Source organism: Branchiostoma belcheri, unplaced genomic scaffold, assembly GCF_001625305.1.
Source record: "Branchiostoma belcheri isolate BF01 breed outbred unplaced genomic scaffold, Haploidv18h27 scaffold92, whole genome shotgun sequence".
Taxonomy (NCBI): domain Eukaryota; kingdom Metazoa; phylum Chordata; class Leptocardii; order Amphioxiformes; family Branchiostomatidae; genus Branchiostoma; species Branchiostoma belcheri.
Genome location: NW_017804598.1, coordinates 833,098 through 848,757, shown reverse-complemented (window position 1 = coordinate 848,757; position 15,660 = coordinate 833,098). Strand labels below are relative to the sequence as shown.

General features: G+C 42.0%; 1 protein-coding gene across 1 annotated transcript in view; it reads left to right on the top strand.

Moving 5' to 3' along the window:
• The window catches only part of LOC109488146 (protein enabled homolog), a gene marked incomplete at its 3' end in the record, with an annotated part of 46,148 nt that extends 31,788 nt beyond the window's left edge, over positions 1 to 14,360 (top strand). The window contains exons 4-6 of the mRNA XM_019792305.1: positions 5,020 to 5,194; positions 11,861 to 12,012; positions 14,245 to 14,360. Of these exons, the coding sequence (XP_019647864.1) occupies positions 5,020 to 5,194; positions 11,861 to 12,012; positions 14,245 to 14,360 (443 nt within the window). The remainder of the gene's footprint in view (positions 1 to 5,019; positions 5,195 to 11,860; positions 12,013 to 14,244) is intronic.
• Positions 14,361 to 15,660: the final 1,300 nt, after the last annotated feature.

Sequence of the window (15,660 nt, the reverse complement as noted above, 5' to 3'; positions counted from 1 at the left end):
TGATTCAACAATCCTAAGCACAAGATTGGTAGACCTTGCCGCCTTATGATCATGAATTTTGATATTAGTACATCTGTTTGTTCTATAATCATTCCTATCTTGTCCATCCAGGTTGTGATAAACTGTGCAATACTGAAGGGACTCAAGTACAACCAGGCGACCCCCACCTTCCACCAATGGCGCGACGCACGGCAGGTCTACGGTCTCAACTTTGGAAGCAAAGAGGACGCAGACGTCTTCGCCGGCTCCATGCTGAAAGCGCTAGAGACATTGAGTCAACAGGGATCAGGTAAAGATTGCTGAAAGTCTTCAGTATATGTTGAGAATACATGTGCAAATGTTAGTTGTAACAGGTCGTTCAGTGTAATATAACCAGCCACTGCCATGCCACATGCCTGGTGTGTTATGCTAAAGTGTTATATCAGTCCAACATGGACAGTTGGTGCTACCTGTTTTTAGTTTGAATTTCTCTGATGATATCTTGTGCGCGTGCAGAAGGTTCCTTTTATGAGGACTTGTGGTTATAACACGAAAGCTTTCCAGGAAATGGCCCTGTTAACAACGCAAAGAAAATCCTTCCACCGAGAATTGAGGGAATGCAGGCCTAAGAAGGTGTTTGTATGACTTCTAAGTCCAGCTTACGGAATAGGTTTTGAAGTGTTCCAGTATGTCAATTACCATGTACTCTGTGGAGCTGTTCTTGTTAGACCCCACACACATTTATGGAGATACATCAGATTTTATATCCCTGCCTGTTTTGGTTAAAGTGTGGAACATACCACAGGGATAATGTACTGAACAGCAACATTTGAAAGTCACTTTTCAAATGCTGGAAGACTTTTTTGTACAGTACGTAAAACCTGGTCTCTTTTCCTCAGATCATGAAATTTTGCTACAGTGAATACAAAGTGATTTACAGTAACTTGGTCCCAATGTTTTGGGGAACATTGTGATATGTTCCAGTGGCTCAGACCAAGTATTTGGCAAGTTCAGCAACCAGTGCCACTGTTGAGTCTACAATCCATTTCTGTTTTCATGCCAAATTTCATTTGAAAAGAAAAGTTTGTGTTAGATCAATAGTCAGACATTAGTCTTAAAAGTATTTAGAATTTTGGTGTAACATGGTTCTAATTTTTTTATTGCCTTTAAGCAGAGAAACCTCATGAAATATATTCCAGAACTAAAATTTAGTTTGTCAGAAACTGAAAACCATGCAACAGTGTTCTATGGTCCTTTAAAATGACAGATTACTAAACGATGAGAAAAATGAAAAATGGCTTATAGAATGTCTCACCAGGTTTCCATTTAATTGGTATTCTAACTAAAAGTAGAAGAAGGAGGAATAGAAAAAACACAGGGAGTTTTCTGCCATATGGGATCATGACATAACCATAAATAACAGTACAAACATTCCAACACAAACACTTTTCTGAACATTGTCCAACATTTGAGCTTTAAACTATTTTGACTCAGAAACCTTCTCGACCATCCATGTCTTTCTACCACAGAGTTTTCCAACCTGGATGTTTCTGTGTGTTTATGTTGGTCATGGACTTGAGGAGGAAGTATGTGAGGTATGGGAGTTGTATCCGTCAGTCTATGTATGTCTTCTTTGTCTTACTGTAAATCTAGCACCCAGTCTTTTTGTGTCACCTGCACAGTGCAAACAGTAGATGAAGGTTAGACATCCAGATAGAACATTGTGTAATACAAAATTAATCAATCAACTGGATAAATAAGAATAATTACAGATGAGAATGATTAGTAGATGCTCTCTGAAACGTCTGAGTCTTCAGAAGGTTTATCCTGTCAGTTGAATTATTTTGTGTCATAAAGTAGTAAAATTTTTGTGCTCCAGTTTTATCATTTTTCTCTCCCATGAAAGAGCTCTGGCCACCCTTTTAACTGAAAATAGGACTGACTGACAGGTTTGGTTTTAGTCATACCAACCACTGGTCCTCTCCTAGCAGATAGCAGCAGAACTGCAGGAGAATACAGTGTATAAGGCTTAAAGTGACTACTACAAGGTCATGTTGAGCGGAAGGCTCAAGTTAAGTACGTTTCATCCTAATCTTGGGTGGAGAAAACTTAAACCCAGGCTTACATGTCTGATATGGGCAGTTGACGCGGCCTCGGATGACGTAAATAACACTGAGCAAGGTCATGGTCAAATATGTGCATGTCACCAGTTCAAAGATCACTGCAGTCATACTCTGTTGCAATGAAGATATTGGTCATTAACTATTTGAACACTTGTAACATGTCCTTCCCATTGTTTCACCAACTGTTTCACATGCTCCAAGGAGGAGGACTTCTCTTATATTTTAATATTTTTATACGTTATGACTTAATAACTTCACAGGGTAGGACAAGACACTGTCCCATCATTTAATTATAGATTGTCCAAGAGCCAGTAATTGTAGAAGCTAGAAGGCCAGACTGTCTGTGTTGTGAGACTAAATGTTATGAAGGTAAAAAGAAATAAAGAAGGCGGATAAGGCACAAGGAAAGAGAGAGACAAAGTCTAAGAGAGAGACAAAGAAAGAGACGAAGAGACAGAAAGAGAGTGAAAAGGCACTAGACCCTGCATTTTAATGCTGTGATCACATAATCTGTAGGAAAGTCATGTGGAAGGATTTCTTTTGAACAGGTTCAACATGTGACATTTCAGATTGCAATTCAATACAGCAAGACTCATTGTCTAGTTCATGATCCCCTTGAGTCACCAGACCCTCTCACCGTGCCAAGTCACACAGTAAAGCTTGCTTACTATCCCTGGTACTTTGGGACTTTATTTTTCCTGTCTACATGCCTGCTAAGGCAACTATTCCTTCTATTTTCTCCATCGCCGAGGAGGGGGCCCACCAGTATTGCCACCCAGATGCGAGTGTGCCGTCCCTGTTTAAATATCCTGTTACGTAGCGGGTATCAATTATGCGGACAGACACTTAAGTGTTCCTCTCTAGATGGTGCCAGCTGAAGTCCTGAGTAGTAGGGAACAATGCCAGTGACTGCAGAATCAGGGACAAGGATGCGATCCACTGCCACCATAGTTCTGGCCCCAGCAAGTAAGATTATACCACATCCACCTGTTGTCTTGGTGATTTATCGGATAGAACTGTCTTTCATAGATAGGGGCCTCCAGACTAATCAATGGTGGCAGAACACTGAGAAGGAATGAAGTATAACATGCCAGGAGAATCCTGTCTTCTTAGAGCTGTTGGCTGCTAAGGCTATCACCATTGACATCTTATCTTTCTAATTGTCTTTTATTTTTGGTCAGTCTACTGACTTGTAAAAGGTTTCTACTGAGGATGTGTATCTTAGAAATTTTTTATAAAGGCAACAGTTGGGTTTACGTTTCGACCGCTTCAAACTCTTCAGGAAAAGTCATACAAGACTCTTCCCTTTGTTGGAGAATTTGTTTTGACCCCGCTCCCTTTGCTGCATAAACCTCTGGTGTGAAAAGGGACATGGCATAGCTTCAGGTTCAGGTTTCGCCTGGGGCCATTTGTAGAGCCACATTGGGGTCATAGACTTGTTTATTGGTGCTAGGGTGTCATGTATGGAGAGGACCATGTCTGGGTCATCTGAGTTGATGGTCCCACCAGATGATTCTATGATGTTTGACATGTACTGTCCTGTTTAGTAGTGTGGTCAGGGCATATTTAGTTAGACAGATGATACTACAGGAAGGTAGATGAAAGGAGCAGGGATGAAGTAAAATATACTTGTGTAAAAATCAATGTTTTGCATTGTATCCATCCATCATTAAAAAAATGTAGTACTAGTGTTACTGTGATGTGTGTTGTGAGCAACAAATTGAGTGAATGTATTTTACTTTCATTGTAAACTTTGGCTTTCACAATGGACTTTCACAATGTACTTAGTAACAAGTCTAATCAGCATGACAGTTGATCTATGCAAGGGATTATTGATATCATGCTCAAGTGGTAAAGGTTATGATACCAGGACACCGGTTGATTTATCAGACTCTCAGAGATATATTTGTCCCTATATTGTAGGTAGAACCATGTACATTTAGGTTACATTTACCATATCCCTTATTATTATTATCATCAATATAATACTATGACCCATTAGAGGAATTAAGATTAATAACAAAACATTTAGTTGACACTCTCTATAGATTTCATACATGTAAGTTGTCTTTGTCAAGTTTGGATTTACCGAGTGTGAATACGGGACATGCTTTATCCTAAAAAAAAGTCGACAGTTATTTATCACGAATGGCTGTTCTCGAAGTGACGTTGAGTAAACAATTATATTCCTGGCAAGGGGGAGGTGTTAGAAAAGCATGCAGGGTCTATTTAGGGGACACTGTCACCCCTTGTGTAAACAGGACCATCCTTTTATAGAGATGTTTCAGATGCTTCTTTCCTTTTGATGTTAATAGGATAGTCTTGTACTGAAGTCAAGATACTCTCAGCTTTATCTAAGAATGATCGAAGTTTTAATGAACCTCAAAAATCCCTATATGTTAAGTGACTAAAGGATAGTGTCAACTAAAATTTCACATGAGAAAGAACATTGAAACTTGCCCTTAGCTTTAGGTAGCTCCCTTTACAATAAGATATTTTGGGAATTTTTCTATGACAAGTCCGTCAGTGCCTAACACCTGTCTGTTTCTCTCCCAGCTGTACCAGCCATAGTGTCTGACACCTGTCTGTTTCTCCCCTAATCCTATATATATAGCTACCAGGTGTACCAGAACCATCAGTCAGGACCATAGTGTCTGACACCTGTCTGTTTCTCCCCCAATCCTATATATAGCTACCAGGTGTACCAGAACCATCAGTCAGGACCATAGTGCCTAACACCTGTCTGCTTCTCTCCCAGCTGTACCATCCGTAGTGTCTGACACCTGTCTGTTTCTATCCCAATCCTACCAGGTGTACCAGAACCAACAGTCAAGACCATAGTGTCTGACACCTGTCTGTCTCCCAGTCCTACAAGCGCCATAGTGCTTAACACCTGTCTGTCTCTCTCCCTCCCCAGGTCCCCGGCCCCCCAGCCAGACGTCAGGCGCTCCCCCGGCGTCCTCAGCCCAGTACCAGTCCTACCCGAACCAGCAGCAGATGCAGGGACAGTTCCAAAATGTCAACGGACCATCCATCGAGGAGGAGGACAGGATCAGGTGGGGACAAGATGATCAGGCGATCAGTCCGTACCCGTAAGCTCTCTTTTCTAAATCTTCTGTGTCGTCGTGTCCCTCCATCCCATCATGGTGTGGTGAGTCAGGTAACGTCTGTCTGTACCATCTCCTGGTCTCAGTGTCAGGTGACCTCCATCCATCCCATTGTCAGAACCTGCACATTGTACCACCAAGGAAAGGCTCTCTGTTACAAAATGTACTCGGATTTTTGGCGATGCCTCAAGAACAAAGGAATTTTTCACCTTCACACCTGTCTGTGATTGGTGTATTGTGAGTCTGTGTGCTATTCATGTAGTTCGTAGATCAAGTATTTTATAGAAACAAAGTACTACAATGTGTAATTAGAAATTGTCATAGTTTTACAACAGCTAGGGCAGCACAAAGTTGTGAAGCTACAAAGCAAGGTAAGTCTTCATTGGAATAAGCATTAATAGAAACAAGTTAACCACTACAACACATCATTCTGATTATATTATATACCATTTGGTTTTCCTTATGATGTGACACAAGAACAACAGGAAATTGTCAGGTAAAGTATATCCTACTTTCTTTCCAGTTCCTCAGTCGACCTTCCAGTTGGTTAGAGACATATACCCCTTTCCCATGTGCAGATTTCCTGAGTAGCAGCCAGGTTGTTTACAGTAGGAGGAAGTATAGTGTGCCACACTTGTCAAGAACATTTGTTTTTCTACAAAATTTGTGACTGCTTTCTCCTGGAAGTAAAGGAATATAGGACAGCTGTACTGTGTTCCTGTCCATCCAGTGTGTTTGTTGCACATTTCTACAAGCCTGATAGAAGTTATGTGTGTATGTCCCAAACGATAGCTCTTGTTTCCAGTTAGCCACAGAACCCACCAGGTGTAACTTATGTCAGTTTTCATACAGCAAAAGTACATATTTTGATGTTGTACAACTGTACATTTTCAATAAAAAAACTCCCAGAAGTTTACAGAAGACAAGTTTCATTAAAGCAGTCATTACGTCATGAGTATAATGACTCAATTCTGATGTAAGATGATTTTTCATTTTACCACAATTTAGGTTGAATGTGTAGTACTCAGTATTGATACCTGGCAGGCAATCTGTTGAGGATATGTTGAAAAATGGTCATATGTTAAGGAAATAAAAGTCTGTAAAGTGTGTAATTTTCTGTTTGTGGATAATGTGTTATGGCCGCTTCTTTGATTGTTAGTGGTTTGAATATCTGTTCTGAATTTGGGTTCCGATGTGTTTTGTTGATTGTAGGTAAGTGACTTATGCACTTGAGGTAGTCTGGTAGTTTTTGTAGAAATGGGAAGGAAGTCGTGGCTAAGACAAATTACCAGGAAAGGACGTCAGTACAGATTGAAGAGTGGCCGTGCTTCTGCTTATTTAGAAGGGAAGGTTCTGATCTGCTGTGGAGACCCGCTGTTTTTGAAGGGTTGTACGGAAGCACATTCCGGAGATGTTTGAGAGCAAAGAGTGGAGGATCGCACCTCTGCCATGGCGTCATAGGGGTCATTAGCAATGTCAAGGGAAATCAAACAAGTAACAGGTTAAGACCCAAAACTGCACTCTTACAGCCACATGTAAATGCCTTTCTGTTCTGTTGTGCCCATAGTTTGGCCTTGGAATTCCTTCTCTGTTCCAGACTTCTCCACGAATCAAATTAACCTGTTTTTATACGAAACATTTTGATGCAGTTTTCACCCCCACGTAAACAAATTCTTGGAGAATGATGGGAAATTTGCCAGAAAATGTTGGCAAATTGATTCTGTTTTTTTAAGATGAGGCAGATTTTCAGAAGAACTTGTTGGAAAAAACAAAATTGAGAAATACCAGTAGCCTAAGCTAATTATCTGTAAGTACCTGGGGTAGCAGACTCAAGAAAGACAACTTTGGCTGAATGTGGTGAGGAGCTGCTGACTGTCAGACCAGCAGTGGATACAGAAACTGTGTGTGGACAGATGCAGGGTCAACAGGCAGTGTTGAGACAGGAGACAAGGGTGCAGAGACGAGGGTTGCCAGAATGCAGATGTCTACAGACACACGGCACGAAACCTGCCAAAATGTGGGGCGCGTGACGTCCCAGGATGCCTTGCCTGCAGATACCTGACTCTGTAAACAGAGGCATGCCTGTCTTGTACTCCGTCTAATTCCTGTGCTCCAACAGTTCACGTAACAGTAAAACAAGGAAATTCCACAATCATGACCACTTCCTCCACCCTGCGTACGGCACCATCACATGTGATCCGGCAGCCGGACTGTGTGTATTGCAGACCTCCAGCTGCTTTCACCCCTGCGCTGCTAGTATTCATGACCGCCTAGTTATTGTCTGATCCGAGATGAACAACCTCCGAGCTTTCTGGGAAGGCAAAGGAGACGGCAAGAATGGCGAAACCAAGATCACATCAATATACGCCCTCAGGTGAGCTGCCAGGGAGCTCTGAACGTCTTAACTTGTTTCTCTTTTCAGAACCTACTTTGGGAAAGAACTTGATGCTGTTAGAGGGTCTACACATCCACCACCAGGAAACAAGCCCTAGACAGTGCCCTTTGTCTGGCAGCGATTCAAGACTGCTTGCTTCCCTTGCTTTCTGGTACTTAGTCCTAATGTCTGGACGAAGGTTTCCAACTGGATGGCAAATGGAATCGGTTATAGTGGCAGAGACTATCCCTTTCGGGGCTGTTTCTCATACTTGCAACATTGCAGTACAGCCAGAGACCACAGCACCAAGGTTTCAGTCATGCCCCAGCAGTTGCCATACAGTTTCTCTATTTACATCAAACATGTGCCTTTCCTGGATGGGGTCCATTTGGCCAGAAGGTTAAAGGTGTCAGAAAGGAGTATTTTGTCCTGCATGTGTTGATAGACAGATTGTGCATATATGTCCAAGTCTGTCTTACATGACATGAGAAGTACTTCAGAAGAATGTGCCTTGTTAATACTTGCTGTGACTGATTCTAATCAACGATCCTTTTTGATAATTAATGCCTTAAAATGTAATTCTTCTCCAGAGAAAAACTCGAATATCAGATGTTTTATCAATAAATGCTATATCTTCAGCAGAAAACATCAGGGAAAGTGGGATAGAAGTACATGTAGGTTACAGTACATCTGTGTAAATAACATGTGAGGGAATCTTTGGGATTTGTGTATCACCAAGAAGGCATGTTACTGCAGTAAGGAATTCTACAAGACCACGATTATGGAGAGGAAGTGAAAGGAATGTGATTTGGGTCAGGTGGTGCCCTCATAACACTTACCTAGAATTGTTTCTTATTTCAGCTTCATCAGGATTAGTAGTTCACCTTGTGTAATGATTCGTTCTAAAGATAGCTACAAATGTATCTTATAACCCAAACTCTTTCTATTAATAGGCATTGGTATAACGTATGTAGAAGGTTTGTTAATCTATTTAGGAATTCAATGGTCTTCCTCCTCTTCCAGCCACAAGGCCAGCTTTGACATTGATAACTGTCAAATGAGTCAGAGATGTATGCAAGGGTCTTACATATCTTGCAAATGACTTCCCAGTGGTCTTCAACTAAGTTCAAGTTCTGTCAGTATGGAGCGTTTTTCCCCAGATAACTGTGTGGAGATAAGCCGTGCTGCCAGGCCAAAGCCATGAGTAAGTGTGCTGCGGAATGTGGATGGTATTGTTGAGGTGTTACAGCCCTGGCAGGTGTGGTACATTGTCGACACCTTCCCAGGGTCCACCTGGGCCGGGCCGCGCCACTTCTCACTCCAGCAGTGTAAGCAGCAGGGAAAACCAGGAAGTCTGGGTACTTCTGAACTTGCACAGTCATTTCCTGAGTTGATGCAAAATACAGGAACTGAAAAAATGCTGTCTTTCCACCCAGACTGTAGATGAGTTGATTAGATACTAAAATAAGACTTGGTGCAGAGATGCAGACCTCAAAATTTGTTCTAGTTGATTGTCCTCAAGTAACTCTACATGTACATGTAAGTTCAGGCCAGCACATACCATTATACAATATACTACTATACATATTTGGTGCAGGGACGAGTACAAGGTTGTCTGTAGAGTGTGGTAACTTTTTAACATTAGTTGAATAGGAAATATTAGAAAGGCAGAAATGAATTAGTCCAAAGCCCCTTATTTATCATAAGTTATCAGCCCAGTCGTTCCTTCACTTATTTGTTGGCTTTCCTTTGAAAAAAGTATAAATCAAAAGACAGTAGTTGCAGTCTGGATCTTTAAAATACGACCTTGCCTTTCTTTGTCTATTCCCCCTTTGACACCCAGAAGATTTGATCAGTTTGTAGAACCAGAGCCATTACTACTACTGGCATGGTTTCTATTTAGCCTTTTAGGTAGCTGACAGGCCATTCCAGTTCATATAGTGACTAGTCTATTTCCAAGGCTGATTCAGGTGATTCATCTACTTCTGCCATCTCAATTTTTACAATAAAATTGAAAGTGAAATTGATAGTAAATGTACATGTAGGAGTCATTGTTTTTCTGTTCCAATGTAAGTGATATTTGATGCACAGGATGGGCTAAGGTCTAAGGAAATGATGAGGATTAAGGTCTAAGGATTTGATGCCTGTCGTTGACAGGTGTATTGTGTACATGTAATTTCCTGATGAAAGTAAAACCGATTTAGCTCTAACTAGTCTAAGAATTGCTACAAAAACAGGATAATGGCAATATACAGGTATGACGAATATTGATATGTCTTGTTTTGGTCCTGTTTAACAGATGATTTTGCACTCACAAATGTGGTACAACATTAACTCTGTTAGTTGACTACTGTTTGCCACATTTGCCTTGCCTACTATGGTACAACTTTCTGACTTCACGTCAATGCCCAATGTCCAACTGTCACAGCTTCATTCCTCCCTACTAATGCATTCCAGCATTAGAAAGATCCTAGATCCTGCCTTCTTTTGACTTGTCACTTGACCCACATCCAATAAGCCATCAGGCCAGGCCTTCCCCCAGGGTACAGGATGGAAGTTAGCCCACCAGGACCTGGAGGATTGGTACCTCTTCATCTGGTCACACTTCACTGGGGCAGCAGGAAGAGGCTCTGTATGGGGGAAGGCAGTATTTGAAACTCTTACCAAACTTTGGAGACATTGTCGTTCCTCAGGAAAATGTTTGGTTTTGCTTTCAGAGCAAGTTCTGTAAGTTTTTGGATAAAGATTTTTTGGTGATGCCTCAGGGGTGGAGGTAATTAATACCTCTACGTGTACATGTGGCCTACAGTCCAGTCCTCTCAGACCCTTCAGTAAGTGTTTCTAGCATATTAGGTTTGCTATAGGTTTCCTGCTCTTTGTGGGAACTGGTGGGACCAGGGACCAGGATTCTCACGACCTCCTTGACCTGTCCTGAGATGCTGCTGACATAACCTCCACCTTCCTGCCACCTGGACACCCTCCGCTGGAAGTAACAATAACCACCAGTTTGCTACCGGGTCCTGCTGGACTATAGTGGGGACATTAACTGTGGTAAAACATCACGTGGAGGAGCATCTTCTGAAGGAGCACCTTGTCTGGAGATAGAGTGATGCACATCTGTTTTGTCAGTCTTGTCTATTGGAGTGCTAGACAGAAGAAAACATCCCATTGCAACACAAAGTCGGCAGATATTGGAGACCTGGGCACGTGTTTAGCTGGACACTACAGTGCCTCATTATAACAGTGCGGTCACTCACAGTTGCTGCCTGCTGAGCCTTCGTAATTCCTGTCTGCTGCTTGAACTTGTAGACTCCTTTGTCTGCCTCCTGACAGAGATACATTCTGCAAGTTAAAGAATTGAGTTTTGTTTTGCTTTGCTTTGTAAAAAGACACTGAAGGCAGAATGAACATGGAGGTGGTTAATCACTCCGATGAAATCCAGGATGCCATTCAAGAAGTGGAGGCTATCATTTCCACCATCCTGAAAAACAGGTGAAACATCTGATTGTTGTATTTCTGGAGGAGAATATAGGCTAGTGTTTATCATTGTACCTTTGCCTTGGACAACCTCTGTATGCTGACTTTAAGGTCTTTAATATTTCTTGCAGGTCACACTCCCACTTTCTATTGACACGGATGAATTTGAATTTTCTTGTTCTAACTTTGGAGTTGAGAGAATGGACTGGTTCTCTGGTGTGGAGGAGGTTGCCAACTCTTTTGACAAGTTCAAAGTAGTTTTTCTTTGATATTCTGCCAGTCATCTTCTACATGATAATATGTGTAGTTTCAATGATGATAGTTGTTGCCTCTATTTCGTTAAGAAGAAGTTGTTTGTGCAACAGTACATATTCTACTCCATTCAGGGATATTAGATTTCTCAATATATTTATTGTCAGTGATGGATAGAATAACTGGATAGAGGACACATGCGATACACAAGTTGTTAGAAGAGGTAAGTGTGATACATGTACATGTGTACTCGCTGAATCTGTGCTATATATGCACCAGTATTTTACGTGTTTTTTTAGTGTCTGTGTCTGTTCTTGATTACATCTGATTCAGTACTTCTGCTTAATTTGTCAACTTCTGCTTTTCTCAAAACTCCTTTGCTCGTTAATCTTGAGTTCATCAGGAAACCTTGATGGTCTTGTCTAAGGCTACAACGCAAAAGGTAAACTGTTCAGGGATATCTGTTTTAGTTCTGTCTAGTTTGGACAGAGCGAGAGATGTTTTTATCATCAGGAATAAAACTTCTCTTTCGTGCTTCCTCTCCGCAGACAACAGCGAGAACAGCAAATGCGTGAGCAGCAGATGGCGGCACAGATTAACCGGGCGCGGGAGCTGATGGAACAGGAGCGGGCACGAGAACGGGAGCGGGAGAAAGGGCCACAGGCAGGGGAGTGGTCGCCAGCCACCTCACAACCTACAGGTAAACACAATCTCCTGGTCCGTTCATCCTTCAAGTACTGTAAATCATGATTTTTTTCATGGTACTTTAAAATTTATACTCGCAGTTTTCGCAGTCACTTCTGTACCGCAGACTTATCATTACCATGAACTAATAATTCGCCGACTGTCTTTTTGCTGCACCTGCCGCCACTGCAAACATATCGTTCAGCGAACATGTCCGTGAATTTTTATTACTGCGAACATAAAGTGATTTACAGTATGCAGTAGGCTGGAGGCATAAACTTTTAGACTTAACCCAGTAGAAAGAAGAGCCTTTTTTCCCCGTTTTCAAGTAAATGTTTCTCCACTTGCCATGCACATGCTGGCGTGCTTGACTTTGTAGTAGGAGTGTCAATGCTATTTTGTCTGTGACTAACTTGGTAAATGTTCTTTAACCTTCCACCTGCTGAGTTCAGCTGTAACCAATACAAGTTAGTGTGCACAAGGTGACCCATGGCAGGGGAAGGTCATGCGGATCACTTTGACATTATGAGCCCATATCATCTTTCCTTCAGTTCTCACTCCCACTAAACTGGTTATCATAAGTGAAAACAGCACTATGAGTGTGCCTACAAATACATTTTATCTTGGTGTGGTTTTATCTTTGAGGTTTTCTTATTGACATCTTCACTGCAAATTCATGACACTGCAATTATGCATTTACATTATGTTAAACCATAGTATGGAATACTGTTTAAACCTTGAACTCATAAAAATGTAACTCTGCAAAATCCTCCTGTCTGAAATTAACCGAATTTACATCATTTCTGCTGCTATCACCCTTATTGATGTTTTAAAAAACTGCTAAGTCTTTTCCTTCAATGTACATGTATGGGGTAACTAGTGAGAAAGCAGGATGATAATTTATGGACTTCTTGTAAGAGGTTAACTGGTACCTATGAAAGGTCCTGACCTGACCCCAGTGACCACCCTGGTGTTACAGTACTGAAAATGTCAGAGAAGGGCTGTGATAGGGCAGAGGTGAAGGAGGTCCAACCAATTAGATGCATCATTACATCAGGTCTTATTACCTTCCCCTGGTGCTGATAACCTATGACTGGACAGATTTAGGATGATTGTTTCTTCCTCCCATTTTTCTTCTAGTTTGCCTCAGGTTTACTACTTGATGCTAGTATCTTGTCCTATTAGTAACTGGTTAAGTCCTAATATGATCAAGATTAGGATGATGTAGAACTTGGTACTAAAAATAGAATAGCTTTAAAAAAGTCAATGACATTGAAATCAGTGGATTGAAATCAGTGGATTGTAATCAATGTCAGCCTCTTTTGTGAAGTTGAGTTTCCTGGATGCCAGCCAAAGTCAAGGCCAGGTTATTCATGACTCATGTGACAGACACTGTAGCAGTCACTGATTCATCACAGATATGCAAGTTGGCTGTGTTCTTTTAGAAATGCCACCCTATGTAGTTGTATATAGAACTAGCCACAGTTTAACTGCTTTTACAATAATGTACGATGTTGACTTGTCTGTTCTGTGGAAAAAAATTCAGTGTGTCCTCATTCAAGTTACATAACTTTGAGTCAGATGCAGTTTATTTGAATCTGTACAAGAAGATTTTTCACTAGGCATTGGCCAGGATAGGAGTTCAGTCTGTCGCAATGTGTCCTATAAAAGTGACTATGTGACACAATGCCTTATAAACAGATTGTTATATTGTCACATGACAAAGTCTTCTTTATGATACTATTTCCAGGCATATTTTGGCAGAGATACTTGTTTTGATATATTATCTCATGTTCAATGTCGTAAACACGACTGGAATATTGAATATCTTCAAACGGTGCCTTAGAAACTTTGTCCGAAAATGATGCAAATATTCATCTATTGGCTGTACAATGTTACCATGATATGATGATAGTAAGGTGACTCCAAGTGTCCTTGTCCCCTTACCTTGGTCAGTAACCAGGCACAGCAGTGAAACATGTGACATGACGCTATGATTAAACCATGCTGGTATTTATGCCATCTAGGATATGGGGTCATGTGTCAAAGAAGCGACTTGTTTACTGCCTAAATGTACATGTAGCAAATCCATCATAAAACTGTCCAGTTTGTACGAAGAAGCTGTTTGACAAGATGGTTTTAGAAGTAGCAGGTATGTAGGTTTGAGAGTGTGTTATTGTTGGTAACAGATATACATAATTCATAGTGTATGGTTCCTGACTAACTGAGATGCTCTGTCTCACCACAGGACCAGTCCAGAGTCAATCCCCAGCCCCAGCTGCCCCCACCCCTCCCACCCCACCTCAAGCCCCCACCACACCAGCCCCTCCCCCTGCCCCTCCGGCACCACCAGCCCCTCCAACCCCACCCACCCAGCCTGCTGCGGGAGGGGCACCCCCTCCTCCTCCCGGCCCACCACCGCCCCCCAAGACTGGTGGTCCCCCACCCCCTCCCCCTCCCCCACCTCCCAACCTGGCTCCCAACACACCTCTAGGTGGAGGGGCAGGGGGACTGGCACAGGCTCTGGCAGCGGCCAAACTACGTAGAGTTTCAAGGGTAAGTTTCATAGACTTCACCTTCTCTCTGCTGCCTAATCCTGTAACCAAATAGAGAGTTGGTAGCACGTGTATTCACTATAGTGTTTGAAATACTAGTATGTATCTTAGCCTCTACAAGATAATGTATGTCACCGGTGGCACATACATTTGTATGTGCTAACTGTTACTGTTTTTTTGCCAGTGTTTACCATAGCAAAACTGATGTGGAATGGTTGTGGCTATGAGGCTATATCCTCTGAAGACCCCCAAACTAGTGCACGGGGGCGAATAAAAAAAAATTCCGGCCAAAAATAAAAATGCTACTAAACCACAGGAATACATAGCTGGTATTGTGAATTTGCGGCAAGACGACATATATACGTATACGACAATCCGGCACATGCTGGCTTTTTTTCAGAATTGATCAATCGGCACTGTACGTATGTACTGAGTTCTTGAGTCGTGGAGCTTTGGTAGCCTGGGTGCCCGGCTCCGTATTGTCGCTGACTACCATGGACTACCAGGCCTAGAGCCAGGCTAGAGCCTCGGTGGACGTGATCTTTTTTTTCTTTTTTTTTTGAGGACAGGCCAAAATCAATACGCGCGCGGATGTCATCCATAAAATTAAGTCAGTGTGGCCTAACTTAGGAAAATAAGGTTCTTGACACACAACCAAAATGGCCTTTACACTGGCCGATGTTTTGGTAACTGTGGCGTTGTGGCAAGGAGGCCATTTACTAAATGGTCCTGAAAAGTTACCAAAACTTTGCCCAGGTAAATGCCATGTAGGTTGTGTAATCAAGAACCTTACGTTCTACCTGAACAGTTGAGGTTAACCGTGTGAACACGTTTTTTTTTGTTGAACGTCTCTTTTAAGGTCATATTCGCGTATTAAGGATGGCAATCATGACATCCTGTCTGTAATTCTCACCTTGTTTTGTCAAAAAAGGTGTTGTCTGCAATGGACAATATTCTGATGCACCATTGACCAAACATCCAGGTTTCGCTCAGATGAAGTTCGAGTACATACTGCTGACATGCTAACAGTGTGTGAACTGTTTTGTACCTGACAGTCGGACAGTGATGCAGATAACATGTCTCCGGCGGAGAAGGCTCGGTCCAGCGGC